Source organism: Microtus oregoni, unplaced genomic scaffold, assembly GCF_018167655.1.
Source record: "Microtus oregoni isolate MIOR12 unplaced genomic scaffold, Mior012 000053F_ref0000044, whole genome shotgun sequence".
Classification (NCBI taxonomy): domain Eukaryota; kingdom Metazoa; phylum Chordata; class Mammalia; order Rodentia; family Cricetidae; genus Microtus; species Microtus oregoni.
Window position 1 is genome coordinate 8,653,874 of NW_024543829.1, and position 24,090 is coordinate 8,677,963.

The 24,090-nt window shown below is 44.3% G+C and overlaps 1 protein-coding gene across 3 annotated transcripts in view; it reads right to left on the bottom strand.

Annotated features, from left to right (window-relative positions):
* Positions 1 to 315: 315 nt before the first annotated feature.
* The window catches only part of Fzd6 (frizzled class receptor 6), a 32,030-nt gene continuing 8,255 nt past the window's right edge, over positions 316 to 24,090 (bottom strand). For all 3 annotated transcript variants that reach the window (XM_041637791.1, XM_041637792.1, XM_041637790.1), the window contains exons 3-7: positions 12,637 to 12,833; positions 6,759 to 7,776; positions 4,834 to 4,982; positions 3,243 to 3,671; positions 316 to 2,150 (exon numbers count right to left, since the gene is read on the bottom strand). In XM_041637791.1, coding sequence (XP_041493725.1) covers positions 1,982 to 2,150; positions 3,243 to 3,671; positions 4,834 to 4,982; positions 6,759 to 7,776; positions 12,637 to 12,833 — 1,962 coding nt within the window. In that variant the 3' untranslated portion in view covers positions 316 to 1,981. The remainder of the gene's footprint in view (positions 2,151 to 3,242; positions 3,672 to 4,833; positions 4,983 to 6,758; positions 7,777 to 12,636; positions 12,834 to 24,090) is intronic.

The window sequence follows — 24,090 nt, forward strand, 5'->3', positions numbered from 1 at the left end:
CCTGGAAAGCTTAAGTAAGATTTCTTCAAAAAATCTAGGCTTTGCGAGAGAATGGGGGAAAAAGAGCAGGAGTCATCCAGAGCCCACCAGCCAGACATACAAAAGGAAGGAAAGGTAAAAAGTCCAGAGGCATGAATGAAGAGAAGCAGGCTAATATAAATTTAAAAATCTAGCCAGGAACAAGCCTAAACTAAGGCCAAACATTAACAACTGACAATAAGTCTCTGGGTCATGATTTGGGAACTGGTTGGTGGCCCAAAAGACCTGGCACAAGACACTGACAAATGCAACTGTCCTCATTGTCCTCAGTTAAAAAGAAGTTTCTGGTTTATTAGCTACACCATCATTAATCTGAAAAATTACACTATTTCCTGTGTCAGTACTTAAATATCTCGTCACATAATACAATCCTTTATACAAAGAAAATTTTATTGATGAAAAGACCACACAAAAAAGTTCTTGTGTACAAAGTTTACAAATGTGGAAAAGTTAGCATTTACAACATTTTCCATACAGTACATGACAATTTTAATTTAAACTTTAACAGATGATCAAACAGCCCAAAAGCATCCAAGAAAATGCTGCTCTTGAAATAATACTTAATAAGAAACAAAATTAAAGAAATTCCTTAGTGTTTTCAAGTACGTTGTTCAAACTCCATCTGTTCATGCAGGGTTACACCCCTGTCTGTTTCCCTACTGTTGTTAGCACGCTTTCTTTTGCATGTTTTGTTGCAGATATGAATTTTGCCTGGCATCTGAAAAAGATACAATGCAAAGTGTCTGTAGTAATCTAAAAAACTTAAGTTTTAAAGAAGGATGAAAACTAATGTGGTGGCTGAAGCCTTTAGTCCTAGCACTTGGGAGGCAGAGGGAGCGACATTTTGTTAGTTCAAGGCCAGCCTGGTCTACATACTCAGTTCCAGGACAGGGTTTACATAGTAAGACCCTGTCTCAAAAAAAATATATAATAAAATAAAAAAGTTATGAGCAACTATAAATATCCATAATTCAATCTTGAGTGGTCACAAAACCTTAAAAAATAAAAAAGGAACTCAGCAGCTTGGTGTAATTTATAAAACTAACATTTCACCTGCTAATTTAAGATGCAGAAGGTAGGAGGCAGGGCAATCAAGGAGGGACACTGTCTGCACAGGCATCTCCTTTCAAAGACCTGTGAAATCTTCAAATGTCAACACTTATAAAACTCACACAAGAATGCTGTTTTACAAGTTTCTTAAAAATTCAGTGTAACAGCTACCATAGTATCAAAGTGTTATCAAAATATTAGAATAACAGCATAAAAATATTTGAACCTATTTTTCAGGATTTTCAAAAATTTCAAATACATAAGTATTTTCAAATATATATTTTTACATATAAAAGGTTCAATGATGAGTTTTAAATACTTAAGTAAAGAAAAATCTTGGTTTTATATCAAAAGAATGAAACAGCATAACATCTTAAAATACTTTAATAAAAGAATCTTCACAAATAGAAGAAAGATTCCTCTAATGCTCCCCACCCCCTACAGTTCAAAAATATTATTAACCTGAATGTTTCCGCTTTTCCAGGTATAAATGCATTGTATTATTCTTGAAACCTGCACCCCACCCCCACCCCCAGTATAACAGTAGACAAAAAGCCAGCAGTGGTGGGGCATGCCTTTAACCCCAGCACTCAAGAGGCAGAGGCAGGCGGATCTTTAAGTTTAAAGCCAGCCTGGTCTACAGAGTGAGTTCTAGGACAGCCAGGGCTACAGAGAGAAACCCTGTCTCAAACAACAAACAAACAAACAACTGGACAGTAGACAAAGCTAGTTTAAGTGCAAAGAAGAATGTAACCTTGATTTTCTTTCTGCCGTGCTGGGAGATGAGCCCAGGTCCTCAAGTATAGGGGTGAGGGCTCTACCACTCTGTTTAGTCTCCCCTGTGGTGGTTTTGTAAAAGAGAAGAGACAAATGCATTGGATAAAATGTTTCTTCAAGTGTCTGAATGAGCAGCTGCACCCTGCTCTTTTCTAACTCCGGAGGCTGAGCGGACGAGCAGAGAGGCGGAGCCTTTGAGGCTGCTTGCCTCTGAAGAACTGGGGACCTGCCAACTGTTGCACTTCACGGGGCCAGTCTCAGTGACATCGTTCTTTGGGCTTACCCTAGAAAAGAAGAAAGTTGAGACGCGCACATACAGAGGCACAAAGGATGCCAACCATCTCTCTAGCTGCTGCTCCTTTACCCGCAAGCAGCTCTGGCGCTATCAAAAGACAATCCCCTAAAGCTCTTGGTAGCACTTCAAATCACAAATGATTTTCTCAAATACAACCTTTGCTGATTTCAGAGACTTCACCCAGTACTGTCCTGTATGGCCGAGCCTGGGATCTCGCAGGGAACACTTTCTCGGGCAGAATCCTGCTCCCAGCGTTCTGATCCCCCAGCAGTGTTAAAACACAGTTTTAGGAATACAAAGATGAGCAAGACCTCAGCTCAAACCCAGGGGAGGGTAAAGCATCTGGCTAGTTAGAGTCAGGAATATGGAAGCATTATGGGAACACAAAGTATATTCAGCCCTGTCTGAAAGGGCATAGCAACCTTGAGTTTGCTATAGTCAGCTATCAACATTCTAGGCAGGGGGGATCCCCAAAAACACAACCAGCCCTGTGCTTCCGTTACTTTTGACCATGGGGAAAAATCTACCATATCTTTTCATGTTTGGAAACTAAAAGCATTTTATAATCATCTTTGTATAAAAATCACCTTAGATACAGAATGATACAAATGTGTTCTGTTTCCTTGACATGCTTCTTTCTTGCTACTTTTATAACTCAGGCTGGCCTTGAACTTGTGTTGTATGTAACCTGGGTTGGCCTGAAATTCATGACCCTCACAACCCCATCTCTGCAGTGCTGGGATTACAAGCATGGACCGCCATGCTCAGCTATGATGTCTGATGGGAGTCTGGCCTGCATTTCAGATACACTTTAAACACTTACCTAACTGCCAATTAACTCTTAGCAATTACAAGAAATGAACATCACTTTCCAACTCAAACATAATATATTAAGACTTCTTAAAACTAAAAACTAAACTATTAAGTAGCACATCTACTGGCTGAAACCAAACTTCTTTGAATTAAAAGTATTGGTATCTTATTATAAAATGCTTTCATTCCGGACACAATATGTGCCAAAAAAAATGAATAATGCTGTATTTCAAATGACGACAATCAGACAACAGTCGGTTAGCCTTACCTTCCTTCACTCGGAGCCCCTTCCGACACAACACTTTTTTCCTTCACACTGCCGGCTCTGCCTTTCCTGTCACTCTGTTCCACAGGGAGCTTGGAGCTGGATGCCGCCAGGGAAGCAGGTTCTCCACAGTCCTGTTCCTTCGCTCTGGGCGTGTTTGCTCTGTCTGCTCTCGCCTCTTTCACGGATGCTTCTGGGGAGGTCTGGATTTCTGTAGAAGTTTCCTGTCCTAGGTAGTCATGGTCAGTGATGGCCATGGCAGAGGTGCCGTGGTCTGCCGTCCCTCCTGTGCTGGTTCCCATGGACTTGGAAATGACCTTCAGCTTATGCGTCCCTGGTTTGCCGTGTTTCTTCTTGTGTTTCACCTTAGAGTTGTGCTTCAGGAAGAACTCACAAGACTCTTGCAGCACTCGCCGGCTCTCACTGATGGGGCTGCGGGGAGACCCAGGGCAGAAAGCGCTCAGTCCATCGTAAGGGTTACAGACAGACTCTCCTCCGTTAGGAGTTCTATATGGTCTGTAGCTTTTACAAAAGCGGGATTCCTAGATCATGATCTATTGTGCAAACACCTTCTTTGCTTTTGCTAACAGAAGCAGCATACTAGTGAGAGATTAAGACAGTCAGAAATCTAAGCCTGAAGGCAAAGGAAATACAAATCAGCCATGGTACTGACTGTGTCTGTGTCACTGACTGTGTGTGTGTCTGTGCTAAATACAGGGGTAAGCCAGAGAAAGAGGACACAGTGTAACCTATGACCTCTGCTTTCTAACATGAAAGTTGACAGGTTATAGTGCAGTGAGTGTGGGTGCTGTGGTACAACAGTCTTGTTCCCTGTATTGATTTGTCACGTGTACTGGTTTAGTAAAATGCTTACTGGTCAGTAGCCAGGCAGGAAGTATAGGCAGGGCAACCAGAAGAGAATTCTGTGAAGAGGGAAGGTTTGGTCTGCAGTCATCACCCAGACACAGAGGAAGCAAGATGAGAACACTTCACTGATAAAAGGTACCAAGCCAATTATGGGCTAATTTAAGATGTAGGAATTAATTAGTAAGAAGCCTGAGCTAGACCTCTGTGTATTTCTTTGGGACTGAAGAGCTGTGGGACCGGGCAGGATAGAAACCTCTATCAACAGATAGGTACATAAATATGAGACACAACACAGATAACAAAGAAAATAATAAAGCGCTTGTTAAATGTAATTTCCAGCCTTCAAAACTTATTAGTGAAAAAGCATATAGTTCTGAATTAAAATATTTTGGAGGCAGGGTCTTGCTATCCAAGTGAACCTCAAATTTGCCATCTTCCTGCCTCTGGCCATCAGGCTACAGGTAGCCCCACCCCCACCCCCTGCCCAGCTATAGTTATGAAATCTGTACCACAAAGAGTTCAATAATTAAATCAGTAGGAAATAAAAAAAATCTATAGCACATGATACACAATACATATAAAGAATCAAAATTAACTATTTACTCCTAAGTATACAATGATATTACAGAACATCCCATTAGTTTGAATTGTTATCATTTTAGGTAAAAACATCGGCATTTTGTTCTGTTTCCTTAAAACGACCTTAAGGCAATTAGTCCGCGCTTACTCTCGCTTGCGGTTTCGTCTGAAGAACCCAGCCCATTCCGCGCAGGTCTTTTTGCTCCCGACCCAGAAGACGGCAGAGATGCCAACAATGAGTGTCATCAGATACTTTATCATGAACAGAGCCAGTTCTGGTCGGGCTTTCGGGTTTGCCTACAAAAACAAAATAATAACATGAAGAAAACCTACACTGTCAAGGTAAAATGTGAGCAGATTACACATCTTCAGTCTGTTTCACTGCAAAAAGTTTGAAATAAATAATATGAGAAACAATATTTTAAGTTCAACACATCTTTATGGAGTTCTGAACAAGGAACTTTTAAGTATATCAAAATATGGCTCTCAACAGAGGAAAATACTTATGAGTCTCAGGATCTTGGTGTGACCTCTTGACCTTTTCCTCTCCTATTGGTAGAGGGGCCTCTCATAATTATTAAAATATTTGTCTGCAAGTATTTACCTATTTTCCTTCATTATAATCTATGTTTAGAATGTATTTAGGGGCTGGAGGGATGGCTCGGCCATTGAGAGCTCTTGCGGCTCAGTCCCGGCACCACATGGCGCATCACAACTGTCCACAATTCCGTACCAGGACCCTCTCTTGTCCTTCATGGCACCAGGCATACATGTGGTACACACACACACATGCAGGCAAAACACTCATATGCATAAAAAGAAAAAATTAACAGACAATCAAACTCATATTTCCTGGCTTTCTGTATCAATGCACATGATAATAAAATTTGTTTGGTTATCACAGACCAAATATTATGATGTGAAAATGTAGAAATATCATAAAAAGTAAAATCATGCTTTTTTTTATACAAACATTTTCAAATACGATCCTAAGTGTTCAAGTGTTACACAGATTGCATTTTTGTTTATTAATTTGCCCAGAGCTCCACTCACATCCGCACAGGCAGAACTTTGCTTTGCAAGGCTTGTTCTTTGAGGGCTACTCACCCAGCCCCCATCTACACACATCTAGGTCACCCCCCACCCAGTCCCAACTGCACGGAATGTGGCAGTACCCATCCTTGTATTATCCCAAGTGAGTCTTCAGGAGAAGCCAAAGATCAGGAATGAAGAGGGAGAGTGGGAGGGAGGGTAATGAAGGTCCAGGACCTTACATGCTCAGCAAGTCCCCTGCCACCAGGCTACATCCCCAGACACGCCAAAGCTATCTGAGATTAATGAAGTTACTGGAGAGAGTCTTACTGCATCGCCCAGGCTGCCTTCAAACTCAACAGTTCTTCTGCCTCAACCTCCCAAGCACACAGGCACAGTGCCAAAATTTGCCTTTTAAAAACCCCCAAATTTTTATTTAACAATTCAACTGAAATGCTTTCAGAAATTATATATTTTCAGGAATTTACAATTTTTAATTTTAAAAACAGCTCCTTATACTAATCATAAGCATCAGAGACACAAAAAACATTTTCAATTGTGCGTTTTTCTCAGTTAAGAATGACAGGATGGGCTGGGCAAAAATCAAATTCTATTTTTGGAACCATACACTGCGCAAAAGGTTAAACCCAAGCATAGCATTTTCCTACTAATAGAGGAGGTGAAAAAAAATAAAAGCAAACCTCTCCAATTCAGTAGAATTTACTTTTCCTTTTAATCCCTCTGATGAGGCCTATTCTTCATAATTGCTAATCTGCTTTTATAATCCAATTTAATTGTTTTCGATTTAATGCTTAACATAACTGCAGGAGACTTGCTGTATTATAACTGTAACTAGAGTTAACGCTTGAGGAATGAACTCTGAGCACGTCACCCAGCCTGGCTGGTGCACAGGGGATGGCCCCCCCTTACGTCTGTTATGTCTTCTCAAGCCGAAGTCTCATTTCCTGACCGTGACTAACACAAGTGCACTGCCAGGACATGAAGAGCAAACAGTGGCATCACCCAAATGACAGCTCCTACCTGATAAGGACACGGGATGCGGTACTGGCGGCAATGGTCGGAGAACCAAGTTATCTCCCAGGTGATCCTGTTCACGAGCTCATAGACGTAGCAACCAAGAAGAGTCACCAAGGGCACGAGATACAGGCCACTGAAGACTCCAATTCGAATCATGAATTTCTTGAGTTTTTCTTGGTTTCGGCCATCGTGCTGTATGACTTGTCGGACATGATTCAAGGAAATGATGCCGGCTAGGAGGAGAGACAGCCCCACAAACACACAGAGGCACAGGGGCAAGAGGACAAAGTACCGAGAGGCATCCAGATCATACAGGCCGACGAAGCAAACGCCGCTAATATTGTCCCCCTCGACTTTGTTCATAGCGAGCAACATGACAGTCAGAAAACCAGGCATGCCCCAGGCCACCGCGTGGAACCACACTGCTTTCTGCTCGATGGCCTCACAGCTCCACTTTCTCCCAGCGGCTAAGAACCAAGTAATGGTGAGAATTACCCACCACACCGTGCCGGCCATTGTGAAAAAATACAGAAACATAAAGACCACGCTGCAAGCCTTGTTCTTCGACCCCAGAACAACCGTGTCCCCGAGCTCCAGCTTCTCGTCCGCCTTGTTACAGGCTGTGCTATTGCCCAGCAAAAACCCCACAAAGTACATGAGAGAAACGATGCTGTAACAGACGGAGTAGTAGATGATTGGTCTCTCGGGGTATCGGAACCGCCGGACGTCAATTAGAAACGTGAGAAACGTGAACAGAGTCGCACAAAGACAGAAGATCGAGACGATTCCTATGAAGCTCTTGGCGAAGTCCAGCTCGTCACTTTTAAAATACATGTTGGGGCAGGGAGGGGCACACTGGTCAATCCCCAGGAACTTATAGCCTTGTTCTCCCGAAGCCTTAAGATGCTTTGGACACCAGAAGCCAATGTCTCTCGGGACTTGTTCTGTTTTCCTCTGAGGACCAGCGAGCTCTGTGTGCGGATGGGGAGTCACGGGAGCAGCGTCATCACAGGGTGGCAGCCTGTAAAGACCACAGAGACTCAGGGTGTGAGGTCAGCATGGAATGACATTCCCATTAATTCTCTGAGAACTTCGGGCAAGCTCGCAATGCACTCTGATCAGTTCACGCCTCTTCCCCAAGCCCTCTCAGGTCTACTCCACTTTCTCCTGTGCTTTCCCAGTATAAACCACAACCCTGTTGTGTTCATAGCTGACGGGAGATGGCAAGGCTGAAAGATTATCTTTAGCATTGGGTAGAATTTTAAAAACCAACTAAAAACTGGTTGTTCATGAAGCCTCAGCTCACATAAATGCATCACAAGAAGACAGGAAGCCATAAAAATCTATTTCCTCAGAAGATAATTAAGTCGCGTCATAATTTTAAATATTTTCTGCTTTTAAGACAGACTATTTAAGAGGGTGTACAGTTTACTTAATTCGGTAATTCCCAGACAAAATACTGGCTTGCCTAACTATGGCATATGAAATATAAATCCCAAGGAAATCAGCCACTCTTCATTTCCAGGTGCATGGGACTGAGTGTGAGCCTCTGCACACACGGGACTGAGTGTGAGCCTTTGCACACGCAGGGCTGAGTGTGAGCCTCTGCACACGCGGTACAAGTGTTCTTTTCACTGAGCCCTGCCCCCATCCTATGTTCTTTCTCTAATGCTCACAGCGATGCTGACTAATCACGTGACCAAGGGGATAAAACTAGGGTGGCTGTGAGAGGTAACAGATGGAGCTTACAGTCTCAGAAGGACAAGGCAGCCATCAGGACAGTGTGAGGACCAGCTTGCTCACATCACCAACCTGACTGGCTGTTTGCTGGAGCAACACGCAGCTTACTCTCTTCTGTGCAGAACTGTACCACTGAACTGAATTTGGGTGTACTGGTGTTATTTTGAAGGGTCTATATGGTTTAAAAACAATGAGAATGCATTCAAAATAGAGCAGGCTAAGATAAAAATAGAGAATAAGAGGCTGGAGAGATGGCTCGGTGGTTAAGAGCACTGGCTGCTCTTCCAGAGGACATACTTTTGGGAGGTATGTGTGGTACACACCTTGATTCAGGAGTCAGAGGCAGGATGATCTCTGTGAGCTAGAGACCAGTCTGGTTCACAGAGTGAGTTCAAGGTCAGCTAGGACTACACAGTGAGACTCTGTCTCAAAACAAAGACAGGGAGATAGAAATAAATTCCTCCAAAATAAATGTTCACAATCTTTCAACTTTATTAAAAATGTACTATCATTTAGTTCTGCTTATTATCTTTTGAAATAAAGCAATAAAACAACCCAGTCATCTGGGTGGTGGGAGCACCTGCTGATGGATTACAAAAGGGAAGTACATTTTCTTTAAAAAATTTCATGTTTCTGTATGTGTGTGCGCATGTGAACACAGGTGTGTGTGAAGGTGAGAGGGGTCGGGTCCTCCAGAAGCTTGAATTACAAGCAGCTGTGAGCCACCTAATATGGGTGCTGGGAACCAAACTCCAGTCCTCTGCAAGAGCAAGACAAGCCAGCTTTCCAGCCCCAAAGTGTGTTTTCTTGAAAACGGGACAGGTACACAGTTAGGGAGTGTGGCTATGGAAGACTGAAAATGAGGGAAAGAAAGAGGGCAAGAGAAATAAGATCCCAAGACTTTCCCAAGGCATGCTGGAGAGTCTGTGCTACGGGGAAAGACAGGCAGGAGAGTGCGGGGAGGAGGTGCAGTTGGGAGGAGAGATGCTGACCACTGGCAACATGGTCCTGGCATAAAAAGTGTGCCTGGACCCTGACAGGCTGGGAGCTGTGCCTCCAAGAACTAGGATGCTTTTCCCACCCGTCCTAAAGCAAAGGCACTTGGAAGGGCAGAGGCCTCGTCCTGGGGACCCAGAGCCTAAAGTGCGCCATTCCTCCTGCGTCCCACAGTTGAACAGAAGCTGACTGAGCTGATGTTAAAGCTTCCAGCAGGCTCGGACTCGGGCTGCAATCAGAAATTCGCTCTGCTTTTGTGTTTGCAAGATAAGATGCCATAAAACCCTGAAGACCGTTTTTACATCTATGAAGAAATGAGAATATATCTAGTGATCAATCAATAGTTTAAAAAGAGAAGTTCATCTGCTCTATACTAGTGAGATATGTATGGTTTGATGTTGGGTTTACACAATTTTATAAAAGAGATGGAGATTCCACTTCCCAATGTGACCTATCAGGTATTCCCAAACATAAAACAAATTTCATTTGATATAAGAAAACAATGTTTCTCAACAAAATCCGACTTTATAGATTAAAACTCTGAGAAGAGGAGGAAATGTCAGCATTGACACCAGTTGCTGTTTCTGTGAGTCACGATCTCCACACTTTGAAACTGCACCAGCAACCCCAGAGAGAGCAAGCGTCTTTCCCACAGAAACTACCTCTGAGAACACCTAGAATTTACTTATTTCTTCCTCCTGCCACTAAGATTGAAGATCCAGGGCAATGGGAATTCTTTTCTGCATATCTTTAGCGCATAGGTCAGGGGGCATATAGGAAAAAGGCTGTGAAGATTACGTGAAGGGTGTTACGTTTTCTCTCCTCCTGCTGGCATCATCCTCCAAGACTCGACCCCGTTCTGTGGACAGCTCGTTAAACTTTGGCTTCTGAACTTTCTTCTCTCCAGTGGTAATCCCCACTCCAGCTACCTTTAGTTATGGTGACCTGGGAACCGGCCATTTTCTGTAATCAACACAGGTACCCTGCCTCTGCTCTGTAAGTGCTCATCAGACAGCGTGTTTTCAGGAACCGTCTATACTGCCTTTTCAAACCTCCCTGGGATGTCCTGCTTTCTTTAACTTTTCCCCCTCAGTCCTCATCCATTCAGACAATCACCGGCTAACTAATGTTGAAGTAATACCCTTCATTGTTCCTTCATCTTACTCTTCCCTTTTATTATTTATTCTATGTGCTTGAGTGTTTTGTCTCTCTATCTCTATGTGGATGCCTGGTGCCCTCAAAGGCTAGAAGAGGGCTTCAGATACCCTGGAACAGGACAATAAGTTGTGAACTGTCATGTGGGTGCTCGAGAATCAAACCCAGGTCATCTACAAGAAGAACAAGTGCTCCTAAGCCATCCCTCCAGCCCCTCACGCTACCCTTTCTCATCTTTGCATTGTATCCATCTGATAGAACTCCAATCACAGATAAACCCAAATATCTGCTTCCCAGGTGACAGGCCCATGCACCCACCACTGCTGCAGAGTGTTTTGAGGGACCAGAGCGTCCACTAACTCAGGGTAACCCACATTTCCAAAAGCTCTACAATTTGCTCGCTCCTTCACTCGCTCCACCTGTCTGTCGCTTCTCAAAGTTATAACCCAAACCCACCTCCCCGGCTCAACAGGATCCAGGCACCAGCTACTTCCCAACAGACACTAGCAGGTTCCTGCCTTCTCTAAGAGCCTTGGTAACCACACAGCCCTACCATCCTGGGCCATCCTGACTCCGTCCCATCATTACAAAGGAGGTGCCTCTATCACATTTGTGCTTGGGATCCTGCCTCCTCCTTGGAAGACTTCCATTAACTGTTTCTTCTACCTTGTACGTGCCTGCTTTCCCTCAATCCTGGAAGCTCTTTAGTAGTCCATATTGCTCCTTCATCTTTGTACTAAATCTGTCCAATAAAGCCCTAACCACAGATAAACTGTTTATTTTCTCTGTGCTTTCTGATTCTCACCACTTATCCCATTAGAGGAACTCTCCTGGGCTTCCTTCTGGCTGCCACACCCTCTTCCTCTGTTTCAACACCCAGTTTCCTGAAGGTTGTTCATGTGTCCGATTTCTCTCCCACTCCCTCCATGTCCTCAGCCCCGTGTCTGTCCTTTGTCCCCACTGCTCCAGTAAGAGGGGAGACTCCTCCACAGTGGCTGAACCTGGTGCCGCTTCATCCTCAGATTCCTCTCTCTTTTCTGGACATGCATTTTGCACTTTTCTTATTAGTTCAGTTGTTACCAAATGACTGACATCTTGCCAAAAAAAACTGTATGTAAAGGGCTAAACTCTCAGAGGCAGCTGAGGTGAACTCCCAACTCATCAATGCTGGAAAAGGGAGGTGGCCTGAAGTCCTGAGGTGAACTCCCAAGGAGAGCTTTCCAACAGCCCTCATGAGACCACAGTGAGAGAGCCCTGCTCTACACAGAAGCCACTCCTACCCCAACACACCTGGCGAGCCCCTGCTCTCAGCAGAATACCTGCTAGGGACCTGGAAGGGCCTGACTGCTGTTTCTCTCTCCTCCTCTGTCCCCTCATCACTACAACTACACTGGCTTGTGTTTGTTTTATTTGCTTTTTGAGCCAGGGTCTCACAACATAGCCTTGAACTCTGGATCCGCCTGGCACAGCCTTCTGATCACTAAGAGGACAGGCATGTGGCACCACGCTCAGCTTCTCACAGGCATGTATCACAAGATACTGAACAAGTTGCTCCTATTGTCTAGAATGTTCTTCCCGTCTCAACCCCTAAGCAGCTCAGCCTTATCCTTCATGCTTGAGGTCCACTCCTAAAGCACGGTCAGCTCCTTCTTGACCACTCCCCAGCCCCAGTTTAGGCGAGAGGCAGCTGGGTTCTCATACAATTATGTCCACCCCTTCGCTGCGTCTCTCACGGGCATCAGCGCACTCCCTGGCACAGTTACTTGATTATCACCTGCCCCTTCTTCCTCACTGTAAGTTCCCTGAGAGCAAGAACTAAGTCTGCTCATTGCTAACCAGTAGGTCGACCGTGCTCACCGCTACTGTGCCTGCCTCTTGAGTGTGTAGCAATGAGTCAACTAATGTTAGCGATAGCATGGAGAGCTAACAATCCCAAAACTCCATTAGGATTTAGTATTTGTAGTTTTCATTTTCAGTGAAGAAAACTCACCTGTTACATTCAAGTTCTTCCGGCCACCGGATCCCAAAAGTGTCAATTAAGCTTTTGCAATCAGAATACACCTTTTCACATAGTTTACGGCATGGTGGAACCACATGGATTTGCTCTGTGCATGTTGGTACGAAAGCTTGGCAAAGGAATAGTTCAACATTGGGTGAGCATTCCAGGTTCGCGACAGGCAGAAAGTGCTATTAAAAGACAGAACGACACAGAAAAATGTTCATCACGGATGTGTTTGGATATACTTTTCTACGGAGCCTCTAAACGAGTCTTTAACTCTTTCTTTCAGGGAGATTAATTCTTGAGTTAGTAACTTTCTTGTCCGTGAGAGTTATGTGTGAGTCCTTCACATAAGATGGTAATTATCATTTTATACATTAGACCATTTTTTTTTTTTTTTTAGAAAACACACTTTGTCATTGTTCATCCGTCCTCTGCACAGGCATTTGTCACCCAGTTATAGTTGACAGGTGACATCACAGGGCAGCAGACACTGTGCTAGGCTCTGGGGACACAGCAGTGAGTATAATAGAAGTCCTTCCTCGTTTCACTTGATCCTAGTGGTGAAGGCAAACATTATGAAACAAACATCACATAACAACTTCTTAGATTTAGATAAGGACAAGCTGCAGTAGGGGGGCGGGTGGAAGGAGACAGATGTAGGTAAAGGGTGCCTCTCCAGGTGACAGGTGACAGGTGAGCAGGCTCTCACTAGGTCAGAAATCACGGCTGTGGCAGAAGTGAAAGGAACAGAATGGAAAACCACTTGCAACAGCCGCCACACTGAGTTGAGTCCAGCAGTAAATTCCAAGCCTTTACTCTGTTTATGTCACCAACCAACACAATTCCTCTTTCTGAACATTTTCCTTTTGTCTTACAGAACACTGATGTTTTGGATCCCTATCCACTTCACCAACCGCTCCTCTTTTGATTGTCTATTTGTTGATTATAAATAAAGAAATGCTCTACAGCTCAGATCCTGCGCCTCCTGCGCCGGGGAAACCCACCAGTACCGCCTCTCTGTGCTCTCCAGATGTGAACATCTGCTTCCCGACAGCTCCATTTGGCTGTCGCCAACCACCTCACACTCAGCCCCGCTGTGTCCAAACCACCCCCAAATGTCCCATCTCATGACGCCCAAGCTGCTCAGGCCAAGAATCTTGAAAATAATGAAAGAACTCATTCTTTACTGTTTTTCCTGCACTTTATATCCAGCCTGTCAACAAATCCTACAATTCTTCCTTCAAACTATACTTCAAATTCAACCACTTCCCATTATTACCACCTGGCTGGAGTCACTGTATCCTTCCTAGCCCACTGCAAAGACCCCTATGGGTCTCACCGTATCCCGCTTGCTAATCTCACACCCATATCAATCCATAGCCCCACAAATGTGATTCCTAAGATCTAAGTGTGCCCTTGCTCAAGGACGCCAACAGAACCGGCAGAGCCGTTACCGTGAGAGCCGTTCACTGTGTGCTCCGGCCTCAACCCCTGGCCCTGGCTCCACTTGCTCTCCTCTGCTTGCCCTCATTCCATGGTGCTTCTGTCTCATATCTTCACACGCTGCCACAGCTGTGACTTTAGACCTCGCTAGAGCCTGCTCACCTGTCACTTGTTACCTGTCACCTGGAGAGGCACCTTCTACCTACGCACCCTCTCCTTCCACCCCCTACTGTAGCTTGTCCTAACCTATACCTAAGAAGTTGTTATGTGATTTGTTTCATGACATTGCCTTTACCACTAGGATTAAATTAAAAGGACCTCTGTCCCACCCACTGCTGTGTCCCCAGGGCCTAGCGTAGTGTCTGTTGCCTTATGACGTCACCTGTAAACTATAACTGGGTGACGAATGTCTGTGTAGAGGATGGATGAACCATGACAAACCATGCCTTAAACAAAGCATTAGGCCAGCAAAGAGAAGAACGCAACTGTGTCCAAAGGAGGACATAGGCAAAGGATTAAATTCTAAATATTTGAAAATATATCAGGTGCTAGAAAGTAATAAAGAAATACTTCTAAAATTCAGATGGAAAGTCCCTTTCAATACAAAATTCTATATCTAGCCAAATATTTAGGTTAGGGTAAAATAATGACATTTTTTGGCCCTGGAAGGAATTTTAAAAATTTCCTTTCAAACGGAAAATTACAGTATATAGAGAAACTTCCTCCTGTGGCAGGTGGGAACAAATACAGAGACCTACAACCAGACATTAATCAGAGAGTAAGGCCTTGGACCATTCAGCCCTAAGAGGAATGTCTGCATCAAATTTCTCTTGTCGGGGATCAGGGACCCCAGCAGAAAAGGAGGCTAAAAGAGTGTGCCAGCCAGAGGGGGTGGAGAACACCAAGAATTGCTACCTCAACAGGATCTGTGCGCATACGAACTCTCAGAGACAGAGACGACTTGAACAGACAGGTGGGTCTGCACTAGATGGCATCCAGGAGCTAAAAGGGAGAGTGGACAGGTGTCCCCATCCCTATCCCAGAGATATCTCCAAATAAACAACCACTTGCAATGAAAATTTAGCTTCCTCCAAGGGAGTCTCACTGGGGAAAACAAACTCCTCTTAAGGGTAGGCTGCATGCCCAGCCGTAGACGGCACACAGGAAAGGAACTCAGTGGCATCTTGGATGTTTGTCTCTTACTGGCCTGTCAGAATTTTCCTTTAAAAATATTTTTATCTTAGTATTGTTTTTATTTTTTATTTATATATAATTTTTCTTCCCTACTTTGACCCTACAGGCCCTTTGCATATACACTATGGTTTCCAGTCTATTGTTTCTGTGGGTCCCTGAGTGTATGAACAGTGGGTCTCTTTCTTGGGCTTTCTCTGGGCTCTTTTCCTTCTGTTTGTTCTATTCTGAAGTGTTGATTTTGGTTATATTATATTATATTCTATTAAAAGCCTGTTTGCTTCTAATGAGAGACAGAAAGGGAATGGATCTGGATGGCAGGGGAGGTGGGGAGGAGTGGAGGGAGGGAAACCATAGTCAGGATATATTATGTGAAGGTAAAAACCTATATTCAACAAAAGGGGGAGGGAGTAAGGTATGCAACATTCCTGAAAGAGACGCTGATGAGAAGTTGAAGAAGGAAAACGGTACAGAACGCAGGACTCAGGTGACCAAGGGGTCCTCGGCAGCACAGCTGCGGGCCTAGTGCTCCAAGCAATCAGAGCCTAGGAAGACAGAGAGTGAAGGAAAGGGCCCAGGAAGGGGAGCAGGCCACTGGAATAAGCAGAGTGTAGGGGCTGGGGATGTGGCTCAGCAGGCCGAGTGCTTGCCTAGCATGTGTAGGGTCCCACACCGTTAACCCAGGCACGGTGACTTGTAAACGCAGCACTCAAGAAGGGGAGGGAGACTGACCAGAAGTTCAAGATCATCCTTGGCTACGGTGAGTGTAGTAATAAGAGCGGCGGGGCTGCCTTCCAAGCACCCCGGCCGCCTGCTCGGCTAGCTTATGCCCGAAATAACAACACACAAACTCTATTCATTTAATCACTGCTTGGCCCATTTCTATCTAGCCTCTTCTAGGCTAATTCTCACATATTAATTTAGCCCATTTCTAATCATCTGTGTAGCGCCCCTAGGTGCGCTTACCGGGAAGATTCTAGCCTATGTCCATCCTGGGTCGGAGCTTCATCACGTCTGCCTGGGAGCTGGGAGCATGGTGTCTCTCTGAGGCGTCTGCTCCCGAGAGGAGAGCTATGAGTCTGAGCTCACTTCCTCTTCCTCCCAGCGTTCTGTTCTGTTTACTCCTCCCACCTATCTTCTAACCAATGAGGGCCAAGCAGTTTCTTTTTATTTAACCAATGACCTTCCTCCATCAGGTGAGTTTGAAGCCAGTTTGGGCTCCACGGATCTCTGTCTCAAAAGTAAAACTCCAAGAAGAAATGAAAAGAAACACCCACACTAAACAGGTTGTACAATGCCCAGAGCACCTTGGGAAATCGATGTGGGGTGCCTGACAAGGCGACTCAGACCTTTGAAAGAGTCAGGAACTGGGGAAGTGCAATTATTGCATTGACTGTGGGAGATACTAAAGAAATACAATACGCTTCTTGACACAGCAGAGTCCGATACTGAATATCTCAGCAATGCTAACACTGATACGGATTTGGTTAAACACCGTCATTAGGATGTAGGAAAGTAAAAGCGGTGGAATAAGAGAACTGGGCTCTCACCTACACACAGGGACTGCTTTGAGTTCTGAGGAGACAGTCAACAGATGATGGAGAAAACATGGAAGGGTTTAAAGCAGCTGCTCTGAGGAGCAGGGCTGGGGAGGCAGAGAAGCAGAGGCAAGGACCTGCTGCTTTTCTGCTGAAGGCCTTTTGGTATTGAGGGTTTCCCCCAGTTTTACTCAGGTGATCATATATGATGAATATATATGAAGTGTGCAATTAGGTAAGTTTTGAAACCATTACTATAATCAAGGTGACTATAATCTAGTACGCCCTTGTAATCCTTCCCTCCCTTCCACTTTCCCCCACCTCATCCACTCAGCAAAACATCCCTGGCAACCACTTCTGTAACTTTATGTAGGTGGAACCATACAGTATGTTTTCTTTTGTTGTTGTTGTTGTTGTTTAGCTTCAGCATCACAGGTCTCAATGGTTTATTTATGTATTTTAGTTATGTGTGCCCGCGTGAGATTATGTGCTCCATGTGTGTATGCAGGTGTCAAGAGGCCAGAGGGCATCTGAGTCCCTGGAACTGCAGTCACAAGTAGCTGTGATCCATCTGCTATGGGTACCAGAAACCCCACTCCTGGTCCTCTGCAAAGGCGGGGAGTGTTCTCAACTGCTGAGCCAGCTCTCCAGCCCAAGGTGGTTACTTTGAGAAGCATCCATGTTGTTCTGTGGAGCAATCGTTCACACCTTCTAACTGCTGAATAGTTTCCCACTGTATTGCTACACCGTTCATCCAGCTGCTGATGGGACAGTAGCCACGGGGTATTTCAGTGTAGAGTAACTACTACCTAGCAGTTCCTGCCAGAGACGCAAGAAAGCTAACTGCAGCTCTTCACCTCTCCTTCTATTCCTTCAAGTCCAATCCCCAGTCTCATCCCTAGCTCTTTAGCAAACATTCGGCTATGGCCTCCCTCACTTTCTGCCCCATACCCAGTGGGCTAACTAAGCAGATCCTGGTAGAACACACTGCTTTCCTCCTCCTGTGAGGTACCTCCACCACCCTCAACCCCTCCACATTCCTAAGTCTCAGGTCCCTGCTGTGGGACAATGGTCTTTTATCCTGCCACTTGTATTTTAATAAAACGCTGATTGGCCAGTAGCCAGGCAGGAAGTATACGTGGTGTGACCAAGCAGGAATTAGGGGCCGAGGCGATGAGAACAGGAGAATTCTGGAAAGAGGAAACGGTCACTGTGCAGCCATCACCCAGACATAGAGGAAGCAAGAGGAGAATGCTTCTCTGAAAAAGGTACCAAGCCACGTGGTTAATACAGACAAGAATTATAGGCTAATATAAATTATAAGAGCTATAAGAAGCCTGAGCTAATAGGCCAACCAGTTTATGATTAATGTATTTCTTTGGGACTGAAGAGCTGCGGGACCTGGTGAGACAGAAACCTTTGTCAATAGGTCCCAATACCCAGAAACACATTTTATCTGGAACCCCCAGTGCCCACACCTATCAGGACCCCAGATTTTCATACAGGCAACACACAGACACCACACACTCCTAAGAACAAGAGAAGAAATAGAAACCAAAGAACAAAACACCCACCCAACAAAGACAAAATACCAGCACCTAGATACGATCTTTCCAATCCCAGATGTCTAGACACCAGCGTAAAAACACAATCAATAACAGCCAGGACAATTATGTTTACACTAGAGCCCAGCAATCTTACCACAGAGGGCCCTGAATATTCCAACATAGCTTAAGTATAGGTGAAAGACTTTATGAATATGATAGGGTTCCTTAAGTGTCTGACAGCCAGATTCTTCAGTAGAAAGAATGCAAGAGTACAGTACTGCATCTAACAGAGAAACTGCTCTTCATTGCCAACACTTAAGATCTGATGTTCAGTCCAATGGCAAGATGAACATCACACATATACTTCCGCTCTGCAGATTTCTTCAGGACAAGTGCAGCAAGGTGTGGGATACTGAGCAGCTTCTGGCTTCTCAGCATCTCCAGCCTCCTGTTAGCCATTGTTGGAGCACTCAGTATGCCATATGAAAGCCAACCTAATGAATCTACTTTTAGTACATATATATTCTATGGGTTCTATTCCTCTAGAGAGCCCTGACACAGTCTGCCTACTACAGCAACATTGACATTTATATACAGAAGAGACTAGATCAGACACTGAAAGCTGAAACCATGTCTGAAGGCCAGACAGGGGAATGGCTAACAGCAGCTGCTACCTAGATCCCGCAGACCTTTCCTTGGAGATGTGAGCACAGAATCGTCAGACATCAATTTTGGCACTGACAAAAAAGAGAACCTCAATTTTTAGGTAAGAAATCTCCCAAATCTTGAGTCCTGGCACTTTAATTGATACATTTGAAGCGCTGTGCAGGAGGAAGGACACATGTCCTTGGGTCAGATCCAACAGAAGCCACCAACTTTCAAGTTGATGCGGACTAAGAAGATGCAGGACTTAGTCTTGGGGCCTTAGAGGAACTTTGAGTTCTCAAAACATCTGGGTAAACCTCGTCTAGCCAATAAACAGTTAAGTGGGAAGTACAAGAACAGTGCCACACTGAACAAACAAAGGCACAGCTGCTCTGGCCGGGGAGGAAACCCTGCCTGCTGAGAGACTTCTCTAGGTTTCCTTCCACAGTGACCTCACGGCACCGCGACATCACAGACCCACAACCACAGAGCTGGGCCAAGGCTTCAGATCACAAGGAGAGTGTGCCAATTTCTTACTGCAATTATTTTGGAAATTCCAAATCTATGCTGGACTCACTGTTACTGTTAGCAGAACCTCAACTGTGGATTGCAAGTCTTATACTTCTATAAATTCTTATTATAATATTACAAATCTTATAATTATCAAAACTGACAACAAGCTTTTTTAGACACCACAATAACCCTGAGGAACAACATTGCAGATAAGGGGTCAGGCTCTGAGAGGTTAAGTAACCTTGTGCAGTGACAGAGTTGCCGGCAACAGGAGACTCTAAACCATGTGACCCCAGAGTCTGTCCTCTGAACTCTTTAACCCAGGTCTTGCTGAAAAATCTCTCTCTCCCGCCACAAGACAAGAAAACCTTCCCCAATCCAACAAGGACTGAGGGGATGTGTCAGGGGACTGGAAATCTACAACAACAGAAACTCACAGGTCACACATCAAAGCCCTCAAGCTGCATCTATCATCCCAAACAAGGCGCGGACTCTCGAATGTGCACAGGTAACTCTGGAGCGAATAACTTAGAATCACGCACTACTTCAAACAATGGGTCAGCCTGCTACTGGACTCAGCATAAAAGTCACTTGAAAACACAGACAGGATGAGAGTCTCTTCCCCATCTTTTGAAGTTAAAGTCTTTTTAGGAATCAATGTTTTCCCACAGAATGTTCATTCTCCTTAATCTGGAAACCAAACCTTTAGATGCAAATACTAAAAACCTGGCCTGTGATATTCCTTATGTCTTTCAGTTTTATACTCTTGAATTCCACGGTATAATTGTGGGTATTTGCACAGGGAGTGCCATGCAAACTTCGGAGGAAACGAATGCTCAAACGCTTCGATTTGTTTTTTCTACTTGGTGAACTATCTCGACCCTCTAGCCAGCCTATGTCTTCGTGAGCTAACTCGTGTAGTTTTCATTTCTCTATTGTAGTCTCAAAGAAGGTCATACAAACAAAAAGTATCAACAACGCTTTTGAGGGTCTAGCATTTAATAATTAGAATAGTTCAGATGGGTGGTGGTGGTGCACGCTTTTAACCCCAGCACTCGGGAGGCAGAGTCAGGTGGATCTCTGTGAGTTCAAGGCTAGCCTGGTCTACAGAGAGAGATTCAGGACAGCCAAGGGCTACACAGAGAAATCCTGTCTTGAAAACCAAATAAATAAAAAAATAAGTAGTCCTGTGAATTGAAGTTTTAACCCTCAGAGAAGTGAAAAGTAGGTTCCTTTCAAGGGTCAATCCTTGGCTGAAACCCTTAGACAGAACGGCTACTGTTAGACAAGGGAATTTCACACCTCTATTCCATTCCGAAAAAATAAATAAATAAGGGGCTGGAGAGATGGCTCAGTGGTTAAGAGCATTGCCTGCTCTTCCAAAGGTCCTGAGTTCAATTCCCGGCAACCACATGGTGGCTCACAACCATCTGTAATGAGGTCTGGTTCCCTCTTCTGGCCTGCAGACATACACACAGGCAGACGATTGTATAGATAATAAATAAATAAATAAATAAATATTTTAAAAAATAAATAAATAAATAAAACCAGCTAAAATAGAATAAATGGATACGAGAACAAGAACAGGGAACTATTTTATATGATCTTCTAAAGGACAGGATATACTGCCAGTACTATAAATCTTACTAAAATCTAAATACTGTTTAACTGCCTGTGTTACCTTACAAGATAATTTTTTGTGTCTGAGTCTCAGGGTATTCTCAGAGAGAAATGAGAGAAGATTCCCAGATGACCTCTAAGGACATTCACGACAGCTCAAGAGTCTGTGAGGAGCAACAGAGACTTGTGTGGCAACGCTAAACTCCAACACAGCACAGCGCTCCTTTGGTAGGCAACCTGCGAGAACACTCACTCTCCATCTCTTCAGCAGTTTGACTTCGGGAATCTCAAAGTAGGGGAGATGTTAGAGAAGCTGAGGAGGGGACAGGGGGTGCTCTGACAACAAACTCACAGGCCTGGCCCTCTAGATGCCGTAGGTGTATGACTGTTGGGAAGAGACTGGGCAGAAGAGAGCTGTAAATAGATTAGGTGATATGGCTGCAGTGAGACCAACTGTTGCCAAAGGTCTGGCATGGCTGCCCAAGATCTGAATCTTATTGGCCAGTCGCACCATGGAGTCTACAAGCTGTTCAAGCTCCATTCATTGTCCCTCTGCCCTGCCCCAAACCAACCAAAAAGACTAACTATCATGGAAATTCCACAAAGTCTGGATTGTAAATGATCTCAGTAAATGGTACAAATTCTAGAATTGAGTTTCTGGCCAACTGGAGACCAGAAGCAGTTAGCCTCCTATTACCATTCAGAAATGAAAATCTGGCAACATACGATGCATAGATGTCAGATTGAATTAGTCTTGCAATCTCTTGGATCCTGAGCACACCTGGGAAAGATCCATCCAATGAAGGAAGACAACAGGAGATCACCGGCACAGCTGCCACCAGAGAACTCAAAACCAGAATGAAGACCACAAAGATGGCGGTGTGAAGCAAAGGTTCCAAGAGCACCGTTCCGCGAACGGGATGACTAGCGCCCTCATTTCCTGACTCATACAGAGTAAAACACGAGATTTTGTTTTGTTTGTTTGTTTTTCCGAGATAGGATTTCTCGGTAGCTTAGGAGCCAGCCTTGAACTTGCTCCCAGGTGGGCCTTGAACTCACAGAGATTCACCTGCCTTTGCCTCCCCCAAGTGGTGGGATTAAAGGCGTGCGCCACCACTGCCCTGCTAAAACATGAGATTTAAAAAGGACTGAGAGCCCAAGAAGCTGAAAAGCAAAGACACAGTTTGATGCTGCAGGCTGTCAAGTTCTATCAGCTTGATGCTTTTCTTTCCCACAGACCATATCTGACAGTGCTTAGGAAGCAGTGGAACCCAGTGTCCTGATGACGATGATGAAGTGTGACAAGGTCAGAGTGCTGTTTCATGTGTTTTGAAGCTAGGTCTTTCTTCTTGGAAAGTGTTACTTTGTAAAAAGAAAGTAAATTGCCTTTTTTTCTTTCCTTTTCTTTTTTTCTTTTTCTTTTTTTGAGACAGGGTTTCTCTGTAGCTTTGGAGCCTGTCCTTGAACTCCCTTTGTAGACCAGGCTGGCCTCGAACTCACAGAGATCCGCCTGCTTCTGCCTCCCAAGTGCTGGGACTAAAGGCATGGACCATCATGGCCCGGCTCTCCCCATCACTCTTAAATGCTTCAATCAAGAGTTCTACTCTGATTGCTCTTTGGGCTGATGAGGGAGAGGGGACTCGATTGGGGGAGGGGGAGGGAAATGGGAGGCGGTGGTGGGGAGGAGGCAGAAATCTTTAAAAAATAAATAAAAATAAATAAATAAATAAATGTAAAAAAAAAAGAGTTCTACTCTGGCATAAACTGTAAGGGTCAAATCAAAGTCTGAAAACAAAAAGCTAAAACTAGTTGCAAGACAATGTTGAGATTTTCTTCTGTGCGACCAGAGAAAGATGGAAAAAAGGAATACAATTTTATATACCAATATGTGTTATGGAATATTAACTGAAGATGTGTTACATTTGTTTATGCTGTGGAACACTTGTTTAATGATGCAAAGATGTTACATTCTTTTATGTTGCATTTGTTTAACTCTCTGAATCTGTGTTATCTTGCCTGTCTAAAACACCTGATTGGTTTGATAAACAGCTGAATGGCCAATAGCAAGGCAGGAGAAAGGATAGTCGGGTTTGGCAGACAGAGAGAATAAAAGGAGGAGAAGATCAAGGAAGGAGAAAAGGAAGAGGAGGATACAATGGGACCAGCCACTCAACTACACAGCCAGCCCAGAGTAAGAATTGAAGACAGGTAGAGAATAGAGAAAGATAAAAGCCCAGAGGAAAAGGTAGACAGAAGTAAAGAGAAACTGCCAGAAGCAAGCCAAGCTAAGGCCGGGCATTCCTAAGAAAGAATAAGACACTGTGTGATTCATTTGCGAGCTGGGTGGCTCCCCCACAAAGAGCCAAAGAGTAAAACCAACAATAACTATGGGCTTGTTTCTCAGAGAATCTGGAGTTGGTGTGGTTTTTGGAGGCCATACAGTAAATGGGCTTTGCACTAAGTCAGTCCACTGTCACCTATAAAATCTCTATGTATATGCCCTAAATAGTTTTATCTAGCAAAAGTACACTCACAATCTTGGTTTTCTACAAACATTATCATGGGGAAAAGAGCCAAACATAAGGTAGTAAGAACTTTTCTGTATCATGGTAGAAAATTTTTTAAAAATTTAATGTAGAGAAATAGAGCTTTCTGAGATTAGTGACACCATCAAAACCAGTAATTCCCACTCGTTGCCCATTTTAACATCCCAGTGAAACTAGATGTGTTCTTAGTCTTAAGCAACCCTACGTGCATGGTGAAAGTTCTTTTTCAGATGTAGTTTCCTTACTGCGACAAATCTGTGTGGCCATGCAACTGCATGCAGCTCTAACCTGGCCAGTGCTCGTTAGCACACACAGAAGGGCCAGGGGTGCATCCAGACGAACTTACCTTAGAAAAGGATTCTCAAAGAGTAGTCCGTAGATCAGCAGCTAAAGCAACTC